The sequence below is a fragment of the Halictus rubicundus genome, chromosome 4 (genome assembly GCF_050948215.1).
Source record: "Halictus rubicundus isolate RS-2024b chromosome 4, iyHalRubi1_principal, whole genome shotgun sequence".
NCBI classification, from domain to species: domain Eukaryota; kingdom Metazoa; phylum Arthropoda; class Insecta; order Hymenoptera; family Halictidae; genus Halictus; species Halictus rubicundus.
This window is the reverse complement of record NC_135152.1, coordinates 7,008,026-7,031,572: the sequence shown is the minus strand read 5'-3', so window position 1 is coordinate 7,031,572 and position 23,547 is coordinate 7,008,026. Positions and strand designations below refer to the sequence as shown.

The following is a 23,547-nucleotide window of genomic DNA, read 5'->3' as shown; positions in this document are numbered from 1 at the left end:
AAACTGACAGCTGATTTTGGGACGCGTATTGAAGAAACAGTTTTTTCTTTTTTTTTTTCAGACGTTTTTCCATCCCCGTTGATCTCCTCGATCGTGACAATACGCAGAGAGATAACACACGCGCGTTTAATCAGGTTAATTAAGCTTCACGGCAGCCAACCGCGCGTCGACGTTTAACTTGTTGATTTTATATTGCAAAAGATTGAAAGTAGCTTGGCTGTAGGATATGAAATAATCTAATACGCTAGGAACTTAACGGTTCCTACCGTATTGTTTGCACTGACAAGGGGAAATGACGAGTGGGGCCGAGCGCTTTTTGAACGAAGCTTGGCACACATATGGGGGATGACGTGCATACGCAAATCGGAGAATATTAGCCGCTAACGCGTTCTGCCATTTCTAAAAAAAAAAGAGCCCAAGGCGAAAGTTTTCAAATCACCGTGCCGATCTTTTTACGAAAACAACGGTACAAGTTTCATTAAAACATTTATAATAACGTCGAACGAAGCTTCTAACAGTTTTTGTTTCGTAAAATGAAATTTTTAGATATTGTTAGAAATATTTCATTCTAGATAACCCAACTCATACTAGTCCTGCTAGCATTCTATGTTTCTCCGTACAAAATGAACGGTTCTAAATTCTAATATTTAGAAGCTGTACGTATCCATGGTGAATCATATTCTACTAATTCAAAAATAATTTTGCTGACGCGTCTCAGTCCCTATGAACAGTTATTTAGATATAACATTGCTTATTTTATAAAAAGCTACATCCTTAAATTTAGATCAATAATATATAAATAAGTTCTTTCAAAGTTATCACATTTTCACGTTACATTAACATTCAAATGTACAACATTTACGAAGAGATTAATGATCGCATAATCGTTCAAAAATATCATATATAAAATATTTACTTTTCACAAAGTGCGTAAATATTATCATGATGTAAAAATTTGTCAATTTTTTTGTTTAATTTCATATTTCTGCGTTCTCGACCAACCAGAAACGGCTGATCCTTTTACACAGTATTACAAACAGTATCGTGTCCGAATATTCCAGCGAGCAACTAACTTTTTCGATACGGTAATACCGTTCGTACAAGAATTCACGTGCAGAGACAGAACATTTCTGCACACCCCGTACAGCACAAAAAAAAACCGAAGAAATAAATACGCGCGCAACCGAGTACAAAATAAACGTCGAAAAAAAAAGAGAAAGAAAATAAATGAAAACCGTTTCCAATTTCGCGATTTCCTCCCTCCCTCCCTCCCTCCGCCGGTCGTCCTCCGTATCCACCCCCGTCCGCCCGGTCTCCGTTCATCCCGTGCGACGACGCTGATTATAGTTTTAATCGAATTTAGGGAACGCAGCTATTTACGGTGGAAAAAAAAAAAATAAATAAAACGGCGGCGTCTCGGTGCCGTTGGTAGACCAGCCGAGAATTAATTAAATGTACTGCGCCGCGGTACACAGTCATTTCGCAATGGCCACGGTAACGGCGAACGAGGGCGAGCTGTGCAGCATCAACATATTCTACGAGGACGAGTCTCGTCGCTCGTCCACGCGACAAAAGCTTAAGTCCCGCTGCTGACAATGCGCGGGACAGCGTCGTCTCCAGATTATGAAATTTAATTAAAATTTCGTACGGGCCTGACTCTCGTGCGCGCTTCGCGTCATTCCTCGCGGCTTTCTCCCTTTTTCCTACACCGCCGGTTAGAGCTTCTACCTACCGTCCTTCTGATCAAGTGCTATACAAGGTCCTTCCCATAAATTCATACGGATTTTCGTAAAAAAATTATCGCGTGTCCTCTGTCAACAAAAATAAATGATAATTCGTATTAAACGACGACGATCATCGGGACTGCGGAAGCTCGCGCATTTATATAACTCTTTCTGATTATGAAATTCACTGATATGCGGGTTTGAATAATTTTTTACACTTTATACATTGGTATTTGAAATTGTTGCTTCTATCGTAGATACTCGACATTATATATTTTTTTGAGTCGAGAGTGTAATTTCTTCATTTTCCCACGAAAAGGGTGGATAATATATAACGTAATTTTTAACAGTGTTAAGTTTCAACTCGGGACTCGAATTTTATCGGTGATCGTTTCTCGATCTGAAGTAATTTGATTTCCGTGTCCATTTGATAGTTCATAATAGATAAATGATTTCGAAATAAATACAGAATCATTAGACAATTACAAAAAAGAAAATTAGCAACAAACGGAATCGTATTAAAGCGTTGTGCATTTGATCCCGACGACATCAATCCATCAGAATTCATTTGCTCGCGGCGTAAAATACCTGCCAATTATCTTCGCGTGTTCTGTGTCTCCGAAAAGAGGATAGCCGCAAGTGAGAGAGAGAGAGAGAGAGAGAGAGAGAGAGCGCTGTATAATCGTTTCAATTACGAAAAAATTAACCACGGAGGTAGAATGGCCGATCGTTTGCTAATGTTCTTTGAGATTACGGCGTCAATCTTGAGACAGAAAGCGGAATGCAAAGAAAGGAGTAAACTCCATTTATCGCTTGTTTCTTCCTTCTTGCAGCTTTGCGTTACGACGGTTCTTCACGGCCACTTGGAATATACACGCGAAAGGTAGTTAACGGAAAGCTCAAAGTTAAACGAGTCGGATGCGGCGCTCTTTGCGTAAGCTCGCGTGACCTTCGTTCGCCGAACAGGATAACAAGAAAATCTCGAGTTTCTTTAACGTCTCAATCTAATTGAGATCGATAAGCCGTTTATAATTCAATATTGAAAAAACCTGTTTTAATCGTGAACCAATATCCATTGCAAACAGGTTAACAACATCCGTTGCTTACTTAAAAATCGAATAAAACTATCAGAAGATTTATACATTTTTGTTCCAATTTGTATTGAATAAACACGATTTAATATATATATATATATATTTATGATAAGGAATACATTTAAAAGTATGTTTATTTCAATCCCAAATAATAAGAGATCTTTCGTGAATTCAATTCAAACGTATAAAACGTATTTCTCAATAATTATTTCTCAATAACTTCTGCATTCTCAATTTCACAGACGAGAAAACAAAAGTTAATGTTCATTGCCTATGTTTATTTGTATGGTTAAATCATTCGGTTGGAAAAAAATCATATTGGAAAGTCATACCGTTGGCAAATAATTTTCTAAGAAATTTATCAAAGGAAATGCATTGCCAGCATATTCAACACTAGGTTTACCGAGCACAAAAGTGACTATTTTGCACTACTTTATAAAAATAACAGGAACGAGCTAAGATGCAAGGGCATCGGTATCTTGTACCGTGAAAGCTTTCTCTCAAGTCGGTAATTAAATCGAAAACGTGATTGATCGTCCGAATTGGAAGATAAATGGCGCGTCGGGACGTCGCGCGTGGTTCATTATCGCGAGATCCGCGTCGTTCTCATGCGCAGCAAGACTGGGAATAAAATGTAACTTTCGCTATTTATTCTAGTCGAGCAGCGATAAGAGGATCGTTAACACCGGAAGAAACCGCTGACTCCGGCGCGAGGCTTCTTTGCGGATTCGTTTGCCGTTCTGAGAACGGTCGCGATGACGGAGGACGAAAGACTAGCCGAAGACCTGGTATAAGAGCCATGGGACATACCGATTGTCTCTCTTTTTTTCGTTCGACGCGGTGCGCTCCCGACGAAGACAAAGGAGGTGCAAAGAACTTCAGAACAAGCTGACCCGGGAGAATTCCACAATTATCGCCGGGCTAATGCACCCTGCTCCAATTTGCTGTCAGCAGTTGCTGTTTCGCGCACGGGAGACACCGGTTGCCAAATCAAAACTTCGGTCACTTCGCGATAGAAACGCGGAGAAAGGATTCCATAATCTTTTGCTATCCGGTAGCTTCGCGAATCCTCGCGCGTAAACAGGCTGTGAGAACGCGACATATTTTTCGAACTGTGAGAAATGCATCGGTGAATCGTAAATAATTTCTCTTTCCAACAAAATAGAAGCAGGAGATTATTGAATTTCTACGCAATTCCAAATGACTATCTGCATTAACTTTTATTAATATAGTTGATTCGGATAGCGTTACATTTCTGGAGAAGAAAGATACCGAGATGTAACAGTGGTCGATAAAAGATTTATTTCCTTGCGTGCCAACTACCGTTTTCGATTCACTAATATTTATCTTACAAATTTTAAGATTGAAGTGATCCGAAGAATTATAAATTGCGTGTGTTAGCAATTGAACCACAAATCAGAAAGGCGCCATCTTAATTGGTAGGTGGCATGTTAAAAATATGAATTCTCATTTAAATTCGGAAGTGTCCCGCGAAACTTAGAAACAAGTATCTAGGTAAATAAAAGCTAAATGGGAAGTAGGTTTTATAGTGTTGTAAAATGCATTCTGTAACTAAATTTCGGTTGAAAAGAAAAAAAAACAGAGAATCCAGTGGTGATGTAAAAATTGATGTTAAAGCCCGTTAACAGGAAAAATAAACCTTAACAGTTGAGAGATGTCGTAATATAATGGCAGTTCGACTGGTATCAACTTGTATGCTAATGAACGTGCGTGGCGGTGAAGGCTGATTTGCAAATGGCGGCCATCCACCCTACGGAAGGCGCCAGCCATTTCTACGCTACGATGCGTTCGTCTCGAGATATTGTACAAAACACTGTCGTGTGGACGAAAAAATTTCTGCAAAATCTCATTTATGTAGAAACAATAAATGGACGTTAGATTCGTCAATCTATTAGAAATTGACGGCTCCCTACTATTTTGGCTTGAATAAATTCACACACTAACGAAATTCACTGGCAAAAATTCAGGCGAACGTTTACAAGTTTCAATAACTAAAACTATTCTTAAATGTTCGTTTTTATGCATTCGCGACAAAAACAAGCGAATGAAATACGAATCGGTGGGACGTTAGCAGAATTTAAGAATATTGCTACGTCATTCTCGACTTATTAAAAGTATCGAAACGCATCATTTTCATCAGTCTCCCAATTTCTTTTACAATTGACGTAGAAAATTGTTATATTACATACAGATCCTCAGTCAAGATATTACATTTCAGCCTGGGCGATTCACGTTTCTATTTCCCTTGAGAATTCAACGCGAGTTCCACGGTACAGTGGCACAGAAAACGTTGAAAAAATAAAGAGAAAAAGAAAATACGGAATGTTTTAGACAGTTAGTCTAACACGCGAAAGCTAGGAAAACGTATAGTTTCGCAAGGTTCGATGTTGCAACGTGCCGATCAAAAGGTGAAATATACGCGAGGATTTCGGTTATATTAAAGGACTCGAGAAACGCAGGTAGAGAAAGGTCTTCGGCAACTAATTTCAGCCTTCCTAGAAATCAGCGTGGAGCCTTTCGAAACACAATCGAACCCGGCGCAGATGTAGCCGTGACAAAGCTCGGGCGGTCTATACCTGGAACCTTTTTTCCCCCAAGATTTTCCGAGGAGGCGTTTTCGACCCAGACAAAAGAAAATCCTCTGACAACCGTTGAACAGGTAAACTCGTAAACGGTTCCGCATTGGCGGTACGCCTCCGATGCTCGCGGAGACAGGTATCCGGCAAGACAAATTCCCAGGAACATGGGAAAGCATACGTTCCTCGGAACTTCACAGAAGTTTCACCGTTAAATAGAAAAGCCCTGCGGCCTCCGAGAGATTGAATTCTGTTCGTCTTTAATCCTCGAAAGGCGGACAGCACCTTCGGGTCTGGCCCATGGTGAGGCTTCTTTTGTGCGTGTCGTGAAGAGACAGTTTTACATGAGAATGTTTCTTTTATTATCTCTTCTCAACAATGAGAACTGTACGGTAATAGTATCCGGGAAATATACGAACGAATTTGTAAATTGCAAGCGAAGGACGTTTACGGTTGTGTAACGAGCGACCCAGGCGATAGAGGTTTTAAAGCAATCATAAAAAATATTCTTTTTACATTATTTCTATGCGCAAATTGCGAACAACTATCGTTCTGTTCTATTTAAAATACATTTTGAGAAAAGTTATTTAGTTTCGTAACCGAACAAGCAAGCTCAAGATGTACGAACGGTAATCGGTAAAGTGTCTCCGTTCGAATTTTCCGCCATTACCGTGCACGCACAGACACCTACGTTACCGATGAGGAAAAAGCTTGTACCACGCGTTTTCACCAAAAGATAGAGCCACGAACTGCGGTCGCGCGAGTACCGCTGCTCCGTTCTCGATCGTCCTCTTTCTAACGCTTCTTCCGCATAAAACACGGCTCCATCGATCGTGTAGGATCGATGAACATCCTCCGTTCATGTATCGATCATTCGGAAAGAGATGCTGGGAAAACCTCGCGCGCATAATTTCCATGGTCGCGTGCATATTAAAAGAGAGATGTACAACATTAACTGATTTTAATGAAAGAAATTTAATATTTCTCTTTCAATATTTATTATACTTTAAAAATAAGTGTAATTAATATAGGCACAGTTAATTGGGTCCCTGACTCTACGCTACTCCGAAACGGAAATTCACCAGCACTGAAGAATTTCCGGTGACGAAACTCCATTATTCTAAGACTCTTATTCGAACCTCTTATCTACATATCGTAAGATGTGTATTATCAGTGTAACTTTAGAGGTAGAATTGTATACAGAGTTTACATAGAGACGTACCCGCAGACCCGCCATACAATTTTGTAATAAGCAAAACAAATAAAAGATACCATACAAAAATTCCGTCATGCTGTAGCATCTGGAATTTAATTAACAATAAATTATCGTCGAGGACCAATAGCAAATAGAGCTTCACAATGCCTTTAGTACCGTATTGTTACTCATACATCTACTCTACTCCGTTAATAAGTAGATTCTACAACCGATTTTTATCTTATCCGATTAGATTATTCACGTATTTGACAAATTTCTATAGCTATTTCGTCAGTTCCAAAAAATGGTATAAAATTTCCGAGTTTCTGCTGTCATTTGGTTTTCCCCGGTAAATGTATTGATATTAAGTATGAATTGTGCTAATATCGAAGGTCTGAGTCAAGAAAGATTTTCAATTATATTTCAATTGATAAAAATTGCCTACTAGACGTAAAGTAATCAAAATTGTCTGCTAGGCATAAGCTTCGACAAATTCTGTAAAAAGATTTTCCTAACCCACAATCTGGTGAGATACGACATCCTCCCATTCAAACCGCTCGGTCCATTACCTAAAAATACTATTCGGTTATTCCGTGGTGAAATATCGCTTGATAAACTGAAACTAAATAGGTATCGAGAATTCTATTCACTATAGTGATGCAATATACTATTTATTGCTATTTTTCTGCACACGCTATCGGAGAAAAATGTTCCAACGTTGCTACTTCTTGCTGCTAACTATTAATATTGTTTTCCATATAATATTAAACTAGAAAAACTTTACCAAACTTTACCGTGAGAATCAGAAAAAAAGGATTAAAGGATGGACCAATGTAAATAATTTTTGCATTAATGTTAGCAGCAACTTCTGTATTTCTTAATGGCCACGTTTAATATCTCGTACAAAATTCAGGTAGAAATTAAACATCTGGCAGAAAATTAACATATTTGAGTTAACAATTTCCATTATTAACCGCAAACGTAAGAAAACATTTTCTAGTATTTCCTGAAATACGAATTGTCCACCATTTTTACGAGTTTTCAGGCGCGTCGTAGCAAACAAGAGTCATAGTGGTTCTGTACTTTCAGCAACAAAAATACAAAAAATTGGTTTTTCATGCCCGCAGGTGTACCATTAGGATTAAACCATCATTGCGTTGCAAAGACACACTCGCAAAGAGAAGTTTTCGAATTTTAAAATAACTCTCTTGGTACCTTGCAACTATTTGTGTACCATCTACAAACACTTTGAAAAGTATTTACAATCAATTTTATATATTTTATTGAACGCGATATCGCTGTTTCGACTTTTAGGTACAGTTAAAACAGAGGTTAGCAATGTAATTAAATTTTGTTTCCATTAGTAGTTAGTAGACCGGACCGTAAAGTGTAATTGTATAATTTACGAACAAATAAGCATTCTATTAGCAGATTAAGAATTTTTAACTTGCTTGCTCTTCGCAGTCCCTTGTTGTACATGGACAATTAAATTATTTAAGACTGTGGAAAATGAATTAACGTCGAGCCAGCCCAGCTAGCATAATTCGCTAGCCCCACGCGGACATTTTCTTTGGTCGAAGTTTATCACGATTCTCCTTCGGGTTTTAACCGAGACCTTTTATCCGCGTGTGCCTCATTCGACAGGATACGAGGCTTAGGGTAAAAGAATTCGTCGACGGCCTGGACAGCTTAATTGGCTAAAGCAGTCAGCCGGCAGTCAAAGATCCGGGTTGGAGCGAATCCCCTCTCCCTCCATCTTTAAACTGGCAATTCAATCTTTGCTTTCCTTCGAATTATGAAAAGCGAGATTCCATCTAGCGGCTCGAGTAAACTTTGCGCGCGCGATTTCAAATTCACTTAATTTTCAAACGATTATTTTCGATTAATAGTCTCTTCCCTTATCTTCCAAATTGTCTTACTCCATTCGTATCAAGTTTTCTATGATTAAGAATTTTATTAAGAATATTAAACTATCGTCCCTGAGGAAGGATGGCTACAGTGAAAAATTCGAGTAAAAGCGTTCGATTTTTTCCGTAGAATTAGTCGAAATCTTTTTGTTGAAAATACATTGGAATCCGCGAGGAATTGTTTAGCAACGACCAACCATGGCAGTTAATCACCACCGGTGCTGCTCAAACTTTCCGGCGCGCAACACCGCGTGTATTACAAGGCCGATAGGATTAATTAGTACACAGCTAGAACCGTACTATCCGGCGAGGTTTAAATAGACGTTAACGGTGGGATTTTCATTTCCTGCTATTGACGCCCCGAATTTCTGGGACGATCAATGTGATGGCGCGAGGCTGTGCCACGTGCGATATCAAGGCCACGGCCAGCGAAAAGAAAAACAAACCGGCTATAGTTATTCAACGTGCTCGTCGAGACGATATTATTATACACAAGCGTCGTTACGCCCGAAGAATGTCTCCCGACGTCGTTGTCGAATTAAGCGACTGAAAAACGTTGAAATTCCAATTTCCCTTGTGTACGCCGATTGTTCTGGCAAATTGCGGTATCACTGCCATAACAGACGTTACTTGGCACGTTGAATGCGAATTTTGTGCGTTCCGCACGAACCTCGATTATTTCAAACGTAACAGCGGCCACTTTAATTATTAATAGATATTAGTTAGCCAGTAATGAAGTGTTCGCCTTACACTATTACCGAGCTAATTATACGATATTCCTGTAAACTTCTTCGCTGAAACCTGTATTCTTTTATCGCTTTTAAAACGTTTGATAGAGCGGTCGCCTTTGGTATTTAATATGTTAATATTAAAATTTATCTCTGTCCGGTTCGTACATTTGCAGAACGATACCGGAAATATGGTAGCAATTATTTCTCCTCGGTCAAATGTTCCAGAAAAACAAGTTTCATTTAACGGGGATAGTCATCTTCTGGCGGCGTGGTCTACCATACAATTTTCGGAGATATCGGCAAGTGAATCAGTTCTTACGAAACGACGGCCTCTGATAACGAGGCTTCCCGCCATGACACACTTAGAAGAAATTCTTTCGTTTGAAAATCCGGTTCTTTAGGGGACCGGCCGAACAATAAAATTCTACATATTACGCGACCGACCAACAGGTTACACGGAAGGGAAAAATCGTTTCATACCTGTCGCGCGCGCGCGCTCGAGAACCATTCCTGGAACCTTGTACTTCGTATTTATTCAATTAATCGACTTGTAATTATAGCCGTGGATATCTTCGTCTACAGAGCACCAGTCAATTTTCAGAACGGAGCAAATATATCTTCAGAAAAATTAAACAAAATTATCCACACGCCACCAGGGTTGGGCACATTTCATTTGAAATAATGTATTATTTTAAATACTTTACTGTTCGTATTTTACGAATAACAATTTATTTTCATCCGACATTGAAATTCAACTATTTTCAAATACCATTTCATTGGAACAATTATTCGAATAGAATAAATAATTTCACCTCAAGAGGAGGTTACCGAAGTATCACGGAATTAATTTTTGTAGCTTAATCTCCTACACGAAGTTAATACAATTTTTGGGAGCACGACTGATCAAATGAAAGAGGAAATGAAAAATTGCTCGAATTTCGAATAATGAAGTAATTCGAAAACAAAAAGTTGTTTGGCTGTCCAAACGAACTTATTTGTTTTTCAAATAACCCAAGCCTGCTACATACTAATCAAAGCGAATAGTACTTTTATTTTACTTTCACAATAGCTACACGAAATTTCACAGTACTTTCCAGTATTCCGATGTGCACGATCCGCGGTCTATTTGCATCGTACAGAAAACAAGGTGCAAAGCAAGGGAAATCTATGATAGTATCGCGAGTTCAGCGGCAGTTTTATTCGGGCGCAATATAGAGAGCGTGATCAAAGGCCCGCTGAAAAATTTCTGCTCTTACGTAATTAAATCGAATAGACGAGAAGTTGCTGGACACAATCCGTTCGAGAGCCGCGCGAAACCGTTAATATTTCGTCGTCTTTCAAAAGTCGAGGCTTGCCGTGCGTGCCTGAACGCGGCAAGTGTTTCCGTGCGATCGCGGCTGACATAACGAAACCGTTACGATGATTTCTAATATTCGTTCAATTTGTTACGCTATCGATCTTCGGCCCCGGAAAGACGTATTACACACGGGGCGTTGAAAAGCTATCCAACGTAGCGTAGGCGACATCAGAAATACGTCTCGGGACTCGTTATCGTTCCAGCGATTGAACAGTTTATTTTTAAGCCGGCAGTAATTCCAAGAAATTCGAAAACTTCCGAAGATCTCGAAGTAGAACAAATTTTCGAACATTTCGAGAGAGAATAACAAATGATGAGAAACACAAGCCACGAAATTGTACACGCACGATTGCAAAGAGAAGAAATGAATCCAAAAAGGGGGTGGACGTATCGATACGTCGTGGACTGATAATAATAATTTAAACAAAAAAAAAAAAAAGGCGCGAAGTTTCATCGGCGCGCGCGTGATCCACGACAGGCCGTGTCGGCGAATTTCTAACCTCACCGGAAACACGATACGAAGAGGCTGTAAGATTCGTAAATAGAGGATGACTAATTTACCTCGTGGTATCGCCGTTTTTCTCCTCGATTTCCAAACGCTCCATTTCTTTCTGCAACATGCCACCTTCCGCGAACTTATCCATGGACATGGTGATCTCTCGTTCCGTTCGTTGCAAATCTCACACGAAAACCCAGTTCGGGATTATTTACAACAATAGTTGGCGCGGTTTACCACTGTTCAATATATATATGTATATATTATGTTATATATATTATATATATATTTATATATATATATATATATATATATATATTTCTTCCTCTTTTTTTTTTCTCTTCTAATTATCTTTTTAATGCAGCTTTTCTCCGTTAGCTGCCGCTAATCGACTGAGGTAGACAAACACTGGCACTAAACACTGGCTGATTTCTCGTTCGCGCGACCGAACGATCACGAATCGTAAGATCGAAGAGCAAGAAAAAGAATGAAAATAGGACGCACACGACGTATACGCGACCAAGACACGACACGACCTATGTATAAGCACACCCGACTGTCCGTACAGTAGCGTCCTCTCTCGTTTCCTTAATTTCGTACTCCTTCGCGCGTGTGTTCCTTCCTCTTTCGTCCTCCGCACGGTTTTCTCCCTCTCCGTCGTGCGCGCTCTCTCTCTCTCTCTCTCTCTCTCTCTCTCTCTCACCCCCTCTCTCTCTCTCTTTCTTCCTCCTACTTCGTTCGTTTCGTCGAGCACGCTCCTCTCGGTGTGTTGTTTTTCACCCTTTTCTCTTCGACGACGCACAGAATCACGCGTGTGACAAATGTTTGCGAGACTACGTGGAATCGAAATAAAATATCGAGTCGGAAACGATCCGCGACACCGGCTGCTACGCTCCTCCAAGAGATAGAGATTCTCGGCGGCTGTCTCTCGTTCTCTCCCAGCGACCGCCAAAGGGAAACTCGCGCGGGTGGAGCAGTTTCGTACTTTTCTCCTTGCCTGTGCTCCTCTCTCTCGGGGCTTTCTACTACCGTTACCTCCCCCTTGCTCTCTCTCTCTCTCTCTCTTCCCACCACTCTGTGCGTCCTTGTTGCGCGCTACCTCCTCTATCCGTCTTCCTCCAACCAACCAAGAAATCCCTCCACGTATCGAAGACGCGCGAGCACTTTTACCAACTGAACGGAGGAGACAGCCAAGAGCTCGTACGTGATTGGTCGCTCGAGACGATTCCGGGACCGTGTGTTATCCGGTTCCCGCTACTGCTCGTTCTCTCTCTCTCTCTCTCTCTCTCTCTCTCACTCTCTCCCCCTCTCTATCTATCAGAGTTTCGTCTCCGTGCGTCTCTCGCTTCCTCTCCCCGTCCGTGTCTTTCGAAGAATGATGAACTCCGTTTTCTACGCGATGACACGACCACGACAGAATTATACACCGATGCTGGGAAACGACGCGTGATCCAACCCGAGTGTTACACACGTTGTTCTTGGTCCTCGGTATCGTATGCGAGCGAGCAAGCGAGGAAGCAAACGAGTCAGCACCAAACCGTATTGCCGACGCACGTGGATCAATCCAGCCGCGTGGCGAAGATACCGGTGCGCGGTTTTACTCTGTCGTACACGAAGCGCCCACGACACCTGGCTTCCGTTCCCGTGAGTTTTAGTACGCGTTCGTAAATGACACTGGCCTTTCTCTCCGCACGTAAACGTGGGTGCGCCCTCTCCGTTCTCCAGTTACTCTCTTCCGACTCTCTCTCTTATTCTCTGTTGCGCGCGCTCCCGTGTTCCCTCTTTCTCCCCCTCGCCCCTGTGTCTATTCTTTTTATCTCTGTCCGGTCGCGTCTCTTTCACCGTGCGTTCTCCCTCTCTCTATCTCTTACACCCTTATCGTTCCGATATCCCTTTCCCGGTTTTTTAGGGCCGACCGTTTCGATCAACGGTGGTTGCGATCACGACGGACGCGCGACGATCAATGAGAGCGTAAATGCCCGTCGGGACAGAGATATTGTCGGCCAAGGATTTATGCACACCTATCGGATGCGCGAGAACATTTAAGTTTGACGGGTGTCGAGGTACGGGAAAAGAACCACACACGCACACACACACGGTTGGAACAGCGTGCTCGACTGTCGGCGGCTATATTGGCCGGGGTATCTAACGAGAAAGCGCGCTGGCTATACTGATATTATTTTTATAACAACGCGGTGCGCGGCCGTCCTAGGCCGCGCCCAATCTACCCCCACCCGGCACCAGGTTCCCTCCCCTCCACTTGACCTGTTCCTCCTTCTCCAACTAGGGGAAGCCTTACCGTTCGTCCCCACCAAAGACACAGCGGCGTGTCGGCGTGTAAAGCCTGTAGAGAGGGGTGAATAGGAAAAGGCTCTCCCGACTATCCTGCGTGGGTATATCGAAACCGGAACGACATTTTCTTCCTGCGAATGCCATGCTAACTCCGGTATAGCCTGTTCTCGTCGTTACGGCCAGCGTACGAGCCCGAGTCCCTGAACAACGCACGCTATCCCGATAGATTTGCTCGAATTTATCGAACCGAATCCGTCGCCTTATTCTATCCTGCCTGGAAATTCGAACGCATATACCGGGTCGGACAATGCCGAAACGCCGCGAGTCATTGGCCATCGCGAGCAACGTCGCCATCTGATGGGCGCCGGCAAACACTAGACTTTGTTTTTCCGCTGAACTTGGAGATTCCAGCCGAACAACTAGGCACCATGCGTAATGGGCATTTTCTGTTTCTCCAATCGATCTTCCATTATCCACCCTTCTATCGTTAACTCCGTGCTCTACGATCTTATTCCACGGTTACGCTGATCAGATCTTTCCCATTCATAATTTCGCACAGAAAGAAGAACAAATTTTAGCTATCATTACGCCTAGTTGTTCTTCAATGGCTGTATATTAACACACTATCGGCTATTGATACGTATTAATACCTTTTCCGTAGACTGGCGCCAATCGGCGTGTCGGGTATTAATACCTTTTATGCAGAACGTACGCTAAGTGTTAGTAAAGCACTTACCAATGCTTGTTTTTTTTTTTTCATGTAATTAATATTTTGTTTTGCATAACTCTTTGTAAGCAACCTTCGGGTTGTTAAGCGACGACGTGACGTGTGCTCATGGCGTTACCCGCCGATAGTGTGTTAACAACATACAATTTCATTTCCGTTTGTAGAAAATTAACGTATACATTTGGAAGATTCTGTTCGAAGCTCGAAGGAACTCTTTTGCCCAATAAGCAGACATTTATTTATCGGTTCTCGATTAGAAATCGAACTTGAAGTGGAAATGAAAGGACAAATAGTGGAAATATTTTCTTAAACGCAGTGCATCTGCGTTACGAAATATCGATACAATTCAGCAAAAGAATTTACGTCACCGGAGTCTCTAAATATTATGCAAAGCGTATAAAATTCATTCGATTATCTTCGTGTAAACTGCGAGATTGTGAACGTCACATATCTGTGACGATGGTCGCGAACGAGTTAAATATTTGCTCGATTAAAATGGATTGTGTACCTTGAGTTGTTCGATAGAAATGCAATAAAAAAAACATCAAATATTTGCAAGTACATCTGTAAAGTAAAACAAAATTATACAAACAATCGGTTTTACACGATCTGAAATCCTGACAAAACGATTACGGACAATTACGGAATCAGTGACAAAGTAATATTTGTTTTTGAAAAATTTCTATTTGACCCGATCCTAACGTGTTCGGTACCGTGGCTTGAATTTGTTAACTATAGCTAAGAAATGTAACGCTTCACCCCTAGGCTTGTCGACATCAAAAGCACTTCTCTGATCAACTTGCAACCCGAAAGGGGGAGATTTTAAGTGCCCAACTACCAGTACTTCCTAAAAGACACCGCCGTGCGTTATTTCACGTATATTCGATTCGCGATTCATTAGCTCTCGTAATCGAAAACTATGCAAGGGGTTACCGAGTCTACGCGCAGAGTTTCACGGAACATGGTGGAAAAAGAGAAGAAACGGCACAATCCGTGAACGACAAAATACCGATTTCTGGTTCGCCGTGGAGGCAAAGGGTTGATTCCGTTACGGAGCTCTCTTTGTTCGGACAGGTAGAAAGGAAGGATTCGCCTTTCTTTTGTGCATGCCTGCAGGTATATGGGTGCAGGTCGGCCACGGGTATTCGTGGCTTTTCTACGCTCACGTTTCATCGTCATTATCTTCGGCAATGACGAGGGTGTTATCCTTGAACTAGATTTATCATTCACAGAATCCTCGGCCGCACAACACCCGAATTTGTGACGATCGCGAACACCTTCCCCAATTGTGTTTCATTGGACCTTTTCAGAACGCGAACGAACCCTGACGCGACCTCCCATCACGAAGGTTTCAGGGAAATTCCCATGTGAAACTGGCAAAATTAATTTTTTATTGGCTTTGGGAATCTCATTTCGCCTTCAAACATACAATATCACGATTAACGAATAAAATAAGAAATGAATGTTAACCCTTCGGGGACGACGATGGATCGTGCTTCTGTATGGTCGACTCCATACGATATATGACAGATGTTACAAAAATCTCTAAATGATTCGGACCTTTCGATATTTCCCCTAGCTAGAATAATTTGACATTATTTCCTAAATTTTGAAAGTCTACAGCCCATGGTTAAGTTATTAAGAAGCTTCCGGTAGATAGAGCGTTAAGGATAAAGTATTTGATATTTAACAGTGGGTCACCCGTAACAAAAGGTAGCATCCGATTTGACGCAATATCGAGTCACCTATCGGTAAGGTTCCCGAAGTCCGGTTATTTAGCATCTGACCCGAACGGTACACCTGTGCGGCTGGTGTCATAATCTCTCGGAAGAAAACAAACGATGATTACAAATCACCGAATTACGCAAGGGGGTTGCAGAATAAAAAAAAAAGAAGGAACACACGCCGCGAGGGGAGTGGAAGACGTCGATCCACTATAAACAAGTAGCAGTCCAGTTGTAATGCCCGCTCGAACGTGAATCTTCAATGTGGTTCGCAGCCACGTGGTTGGACCGTGAATTTTTATTACACAGGGTACTTTAATGACCGATAAAGACATCATTATCCATTCACGCAGCGAGCATGTCATACATAAAGTCGAATGGTTAAGTTTTGTTTCGAACAACCTGTCGATACGTCGTAAACTCGACCGGTATTTATTTTTAGCAGTGACACCGACCGTTAAAGATAAAATGATTGACAACAACGTGGTGATTTTTAAAAATTATTTATCGCGCGTGCAATGTTTTCAAGCTTCCCGATCGTCCGAACAGGTAGAGGCCAGTGTCGTTTAAAATCTGCTTGTGCACTTTTTCTACAAGCTTAGCCGCCATCAACTAATTCCCTAAATGATCAATCGATTATCCTCTTCATCAAGCGTGAATCCACGTCGGCTTCCTAGAACAGTCTTCCACGGTTCGTGACTTATTTTTGCTTCGGCTGGCTATAAAATCGTCACCCCATGGCCGGCTATCGTTTTCACGTTCACGGGCTACGTAAAGATTACTTTATCGAACGACGACTATCGGGGAGAGATCGAAAAAAACGAGACACCGTCGACTCCGTTCGAACACCTTCGAAGAATCGAGATTCTACGGTCTGATAAATACCCGTGTCCTTCAAGCCGAACAGCGAATTTCGCTTCGACACTCGCATCGGGACGAAAGTGCGGACTTTTACCGCGAATCGTGCTGCGGCTCTTTGTTCTCCGCGGTAATGGTGGTTGGGGTAGGTTCAGGCAGTGTTTAAAGATAATTAATAGTTGCGCCGCTGCTCGTAAATATCGGTATCAATGAAGCGTGGCCAGAAGGTGGCGTGGGATCGGCAAATGGTTTCCGGGCGCATAAAAATTAATGGATTTCGCGTTGACCTTCGCAGAAACTATCCCTGTTCCGCAGGACTTCTCAAGGTTGGCCGTTAGCCGTCCTTACGAAACGCTTGTTTACCACGTGTCGCGCACGCATACTCGAAACGGTCTACGTCCTTTCCACTGTTCACGCGTCTTTCATTGAAAACACGGAATCGTACAGACGAAAATACACGCATACCAATCACTAGACTGCGGATATTCGTGCAATTTACAATTTTTCCACAGGAATGTTAAGAATATCGGACCAGATAGAATCTTGTTTTCTATGGCGGTAGCCTTTCTAGACCTGGGATAGATTAAATTCATACCAACATTTTTCGAAAATTTTTAAATCGCATGAAGATCCGCGGTCTAACTATTACGAACGGGGATTATTCTCGTTTCGTTCGTTCGCAAGTGATCGTTTTTGCAGAGCGATGGGCCACTTGCAGCCGTCGAAGTTCTACCGAATTTAAATGTAATTAGTTAGGCGTCTCTTATCAAACGTAATTTCCGATGGCGATGTCGTCCACGTGATTCCGTGGAATTGTGGAACGGGCAGTTTAATAACTGGGACGGCCGTGGAAACGAACGATCCGAGACGAAGGGAACGCGAACGAGAGAGGCTTTTACCCCTCCAGGGTGGACCAACCGATGGAAGGAAAGCAAGGAGGAGCGACGTAATTCGGGCCAGGAGGAAAGGGTCCTCCAAGGGGAGCACGGAAGACGAAGGGTGTGCAGGGCGTAGGGGAGAATTTTGGGTGGGGGCAGAGAGAGTATCGGGGGTAGAGAGTGAAAGGGAGAGAGACAGAGGGAGGGAGGGAGAGGACAAGAGAAATGCGAGGGTGCGTAAGGGTAGCAGAGCCCTGGAATCAATAGTGGCCACGTACCCTTGAAGAATTTTCGCACCAGGAGCCCGGATGTCTCAGGACAAGCTGGAAAAGCTTTCCCTGTTTCTATCCAGTACTGGCCTACGGCGAAGAAAATCGGATCTCAAACCCGGTTATTTTAAAGAAAATCCAAAACATATTTCGTATTCGCTTAAAAATATCGTCGCACTCCGATTATTACGATCATCGACGCGGCGAGAAATTCGGCAAGGTAATAAAAATGTATAGAGAAATAATAAGTACAGTCATTGTAAAAGTACGTCACGAATTCGTAAATATTTATACGCTGGAAGAGCTCATTGTAAATTAGTCCACAAGATCGACCAATGTCGAGAATTTGTTACATGGTATCACCGGTCTTCGACGTTCATGCGTGAACGGCTACACGTGTAATCCGGTAATGCCATTGTCTAGCCACAAGGCTTCTGACCGGGGTGCTTCCAAGCAGTTGTTTTTTATCTATGCCAAACTGAAGGCGCATCGTCGTTTTACTCACTTATAGTTTTTAGATCGTTAATATGATAATTAGACGTTCGAAGTCCAAAATTCTGTCGAAGCAGTGACAAAAATTCAAAAGAAAAGTGTTCTAAGAAATGACAGATATATCAATATACAAATACTGTTCACGTAAACAACGGTCTACATCTCCCTCTTCCGACACGTTCTATTTAACAATGTCTCGCATGACGTATAACAGGACGTTCAGAATCAAGAAACGGTTGTCTTACAGGTGAGTGGGAACTAAAACGCTGGGAATAATGACTCACCTCCAACCTCTGCCAACTTGGCCAACTGAAGATTCTGGTAGGGCGTCGCCGCTACCCCTAGAACAGGGAAAAGGAAAGTTGTAGGATGCTTGAGGATAGGGGGATGAAATAATATCGGGATGATGAATTTGGGTTAGGGATGTGGTTAAGTGTGTCTTCTACGATTACAAGTGAAAACTATTTAGAAAAGTCAAAAATAAAATTTCCTAATGAGAGAGAAGGAGAGATCGATTACTCTTGCAAAATGATATCAAGATTCAACCGATCGTTATGCTCCGCGCGCACAACAAGAACCACTTTCTTCGCGGAAGGGATCGCGTTACATCAGACCGAGTAATTACAGAATAAATTACGCTTAGCCTTGCCGGGGGAACGCGAGATTCTTTCGAGCAACGAGCCTTCCACAAATGCGATGCGACGTTGGATCGTGATTCCTTCGAGGTCGGGACTATGAAGATCGAAAGTCGGACTGTGTCGACGTGCGCGTCGGGGAAAAGCTTCGTGCCGCGGTTAATTGGACGACTTCGCGATGTGCATATTAATTGCGGTTTATCTGGTACCGGCTCGAAAAAACAAAGAAAAAAAAGAAAGAAAGAATTAATAATAACCGCGTCGCCGCGATACGCATCTGGCCGGGTCGGTTGTGGCCAGGTGCAGCGTCTTCCGTGATCCGTGCATGTTCCGAAGGATCCTTTTGCGCCGGTCACGCCAATTAAGAGGCATCGCCGTTAAAATCACCTTCATGCTACCTCCGTACCGGGCTACCGTGCAAGGTTTCAATTTGTCAAGAGAGGAACGTCCCGACGCGATTTTTCTCAAAATTTCACTTTCACTCTTCCCGGATAAGATCTGAAGAAAACCGCATATCATTACACGCGTGTTACGCGTGTCCGAATTCTGTCGCGATTTACGATGCCAGCAACGGAAAGGCATTAAACGCCAGTACGCGTACTGTTCGCTCGAATAAATTATACTATTTCTTAAGCAAGAATCGTGCATGTTGTGCGCTCTAACGACGTTGGCTCGCGTGACTTCTAGACGCGGGGTGAATTGAGCGATCAAAACGGACCGAAGTCAATTACGAGAATCAATTTCCACTGTTGGCTACGCCTCTTGTAAAATCGCGGCCGGACTCCGGAGGCGGCGACAAAAAGCGAATCGGTTCCAGTGGAACAATCCGATATTAAGGCGTCGAGCGTAACTCGGCCAGACCGGTTCGCGGCAGCTGGCGTTCGGCTACAAAAATCGCGTCTTCCGCGCAACACCGTGTAAGATTTTATGATCGGCCGTTGTGCCGCATTTAAAGCGGAACTATCGGCATTTGCGGCACCGAGAAAACGCGCCCCGAACACGGGACGGAGAGCGCGAACAGAGGGCCAGAGAGCGAAAACAAGGGAGGAGGGTACGCCGGAGAGGGGAGGGTATATAACAATTATTGCACGTCAGCGTACCTCAATTTCGAGATAATTAAGCGAGGCCCTTTACACCTGCGGATTGTGCGAAGTCTGTACACGCGCATACCCGTGTAATTTTCTTTTTACCGTGACGATCTCTGCTCATCTCCGGATCTGCGTCTGATAAGAAATCGGCTCGATAAAAACGGACCGCGAGAACAAAAAGAAACAGAAGAGAGAAAACGGACAACCGCGACAACCGTCTCTCGGGGTTTTTGCCGGACAAAAAAAGCTATCGTCATGACGGAATTTTTGCGGTTCCTGACTTAATGTTCTTACGTGCCCTTTCCCTGCCGCATGATTAATAGCCATTAACAAGGAGGAATGACCCGCAACATTGTTCGCCGCCAGAAAACCCGGCGGATTTAATAGTCTGAAAAAGCATCGTTTACCCGCGAGCAAGCTGTTTCAATTGCGGCGTTACGGCGCGTGTAAAGGTGTTGCGGAAATATTTCTTAGGGCGATGCGTTGTCTTGTACGAATTTGTTCCGCGTTACCATGTCAAATTAGCCCGTCGATAACAGTGTTTGCAATCTTCATTTAAATTAACCAACGAAGCATTATTTTCTCTTCCTTCGAGAACAAGTCTAAAATAATTTGTCAGGTTGAAACGAAGTTCAGGAACTTGCAAATACGGTAGAACCTCGAAACATGATCACTGCTCGAATATTAGTACAATTACTCGGTTATAGATTCGATTTTTATTCATTTCCACAACAAGCATATGGATCGCCTCAGATTGAGCTATTCGCGTCCGAGGCATACCAAGGACTTGAATCATCGGAGGTTCGGATAATCGAGGTCCCGCTGTACAAGAAATTGATACATTCAATGAGCTCGTTAATCGCGCGTGACGGGAATCATTAACCAGCAAGACTTCCGTGAGACTTTAAACTTATTTTCGCCGATGCTCCTTAGGGGTTTGCTGGGTAATCGGGTTTTCGCTTCTGCCGCGTTATTTAAGGGCGTAAATTACTTTGCGCGTCTGCCAGCCCGAAGCGTCCGATCGGTTATTTTGATTGGAACTGCATGGTTTATGCTTTAAGGCTCTTCCACGCCAGTTTCAGTTACTCACATAGCAAATTACGCTAACCAGAATTCCAGCAATTAGCGATGCATCGTGGCAATTAAATTTCATTCACTTTAACCGTCTGTGTATTCGAAAATTGAAGTATTAGAGGCCGGATCGAAGAAACCTGATAACGACAACGAAACGACGAAAATGTTAAACGTTACCAAATTTGATCATTTATGTCATCCAAGTCTATGCAACAAATGAATTCTCGATTACGAAACGATACAATGAACTTCTCTGACTGAAGCTGAACCGTTGAAACGAAGTTTCAAGGACGCTGCGGAGCTCGTTGAATCGGTGACGCTATACATAAAATGGCGGTATTTATGTTAATATACACGTTAAATCGACACGAGGACTCGGGCAGAAAGAAAATGTCAAGATCCTCGAGGAATTAAAATATCAATGAAGAAACTACTATAGCGACCCGCGTCAAAGATGAACCAGGTGTCTATTCGCCAATAGAACTTTCTTGAGAAAGCAACGCCGTGGAACGCTCGTCGGCCACGTGTGTGAACGCAGCTGTACGAGCCGCCCAGTATCAAGCTCCTTCTCATTAGGATATCGTCCCTCGAGGCTCGCCGGAAGATACTTTAAGGAAACATTAGGACGTGTGATCCTGTCGGATGGGTCCCGATGTATCGTTTTTACTTTCGCTTCCTCAACCCGAAGAAGAAGCCCAGCCCGCTTCTCACAGACAAGAGGATCGCCGGGACCCGGCCAAAAGCAAAGGGTAGCAAAAGAGAAAAGCAAAGAGCGTGGATCCAGTTTTCTATTGACCCGAGTCACAGCTATAGATATACGCGTCAATTCACAGAGACTCGTGTTACACCAGGGGCCAAAATTTATGCATAACCCTGCCGTAACCCATTCAACCTCGTATCAACCCACTTTTATTTATCTCAACGTTAATAAACTAATATTTTCTGAGTTCATTTCTATTTCGCAACCGGTAACAAAAAAAAAAAAAAAAAAATTGAACGGTAAAAATTGAAATCAATTTTCGAAAGTTTAGGAAATATTTCATTTACATTTTATTTTTAACACTAGGTTCACGGGACCCGTCGAAATGACGAGTTCTAATATTTTTAATTTACAATTATTAAGATTCTGAAGACACATCCGCGAGGAATTATTCCACAAATTTACTGCTTTGGGTATATGTTATTTAAAAAAGAATGGCTAAAAATTCGGGCAGCAGATTCTTGTTAGTTTTATAAAGTAACGTAAAATAGTCACTTTCAGTGCTCCGTCAACCTAGCGTTAAGGATTTCTGAACGTATTCGAAACAAATTCATAAGCTTTCGTTAGCGCGCTTGCAATTAATAAAGCGTTTCTGTTACAGATCATACATTCAACCAGATTTTTACATGATCTCATGCGCATCCATTGCGACGTGTATTAAATGCAATGATTTTGTATAAGTCCCAGAATTTCTTTAAATGTTATCTTCGCCGTTTTCTTTTCGCTTCGAAACAAATTGGCCCCTTTCAAAATTATTCAAATTGATACTTCAATTTTCGAAGTGTGCATCTTTTTACGTTACCGTATTGCTAAGTACTTTGAAGTATCTTTGTACGTAATCATTTCCGAAGATACCGTTTCGTTTCAGAATACATATTCATACTTTCGACAAAACCTCGGAACGTGCGAGCCGAATCGGAAAGTCCGGCTGGCGAGAAACAGTTTGGCGCAGAGATGCATAAAGTACAGGGAACTTTTCGCGAGACTGTTGGCGCGTGCGCGGCGTCGCAGTTGCAATGCACGCGGATGCAACAAGTGCAAAGGCGAAGTGCCATTAATCCAGCGCGGTTTAACAGCGAGCTTAACTCGACGAAGCGTTCAAATGGAGATTAATCGAAGATTTCGAGGAGGACACCCAGCCGAAAACAAAAACCACTTTCTCCGAGGATCGCACAGACTGCTGTTTGAAATTCGAGAGGGGAAACATTACGGTGATTATGCGACGAGAAAATGATGTCAGGCGACAACACTTGTGTGAGAGGCTCTTGGCCGAAACGTGAGGGAAGGGATCACCTGTGCGCGTAAGAGGTTCGCTCATCAATAATGGAGTTTTATCAATTAATATTGAAGATTCTTATCGATATTATATAATCCGTCCTGAATATATTATAGCGGAGCCAGAGAAAATGTTAATGAAATGGATCCGGTCGGAAGGAAGTATCACGCGTAATTATAACTCCGAAAATGTAGTATGGCCGCGGGTTGATACGGATTTCAGATAAAAGCTAGTCCACCCTGCCCGAAGGAAAGGAAAAGTGTACGCGCAATGGGTGATGGGACGAGTCCTGGTAACTTGGTAACCGCGTCGCCCTCGGTATCGAATATTCCCGTCCGTTTCGGTGTCAAAGGACGTCCCCTGTAATAATCGT

The 23,547-nt window shown here is 42.6% G+C and overlaps 1 protein-coding gene across 3 annotated transcripts in view; it reads right to left on the bottom strand.

The window, feature by feature from the left end:
* Positions 1 to 11,349, bottom strand: part of LOC143353286 (insulin-like growth factor 2 mRNA-binding protein 1) — an 82,022-nt gene extending 70,673 nt beyond the window's left edge. For all 3 annotated transcript variants that reach the window (XR_013082105.1, XR_013082104.1, XM_076786483.1), the window contains exon 1: positions 11,167 to 11,349. Coding sequence is in view for 1 of the 3 variants with exons in the window: in XM_076786483.1 (XP_076642598.1) it covers positions 11,167 to 11,255 (89 nt within the window). In the remaining 2 variants the exon portion in view is untranslated. The remainder of the gene's footprint in view (positions 1 to 11,166) is intronic.
* Between the last annotated feature and the right edge of the window lie 12,198 nt (positions 11,350 to 23,547).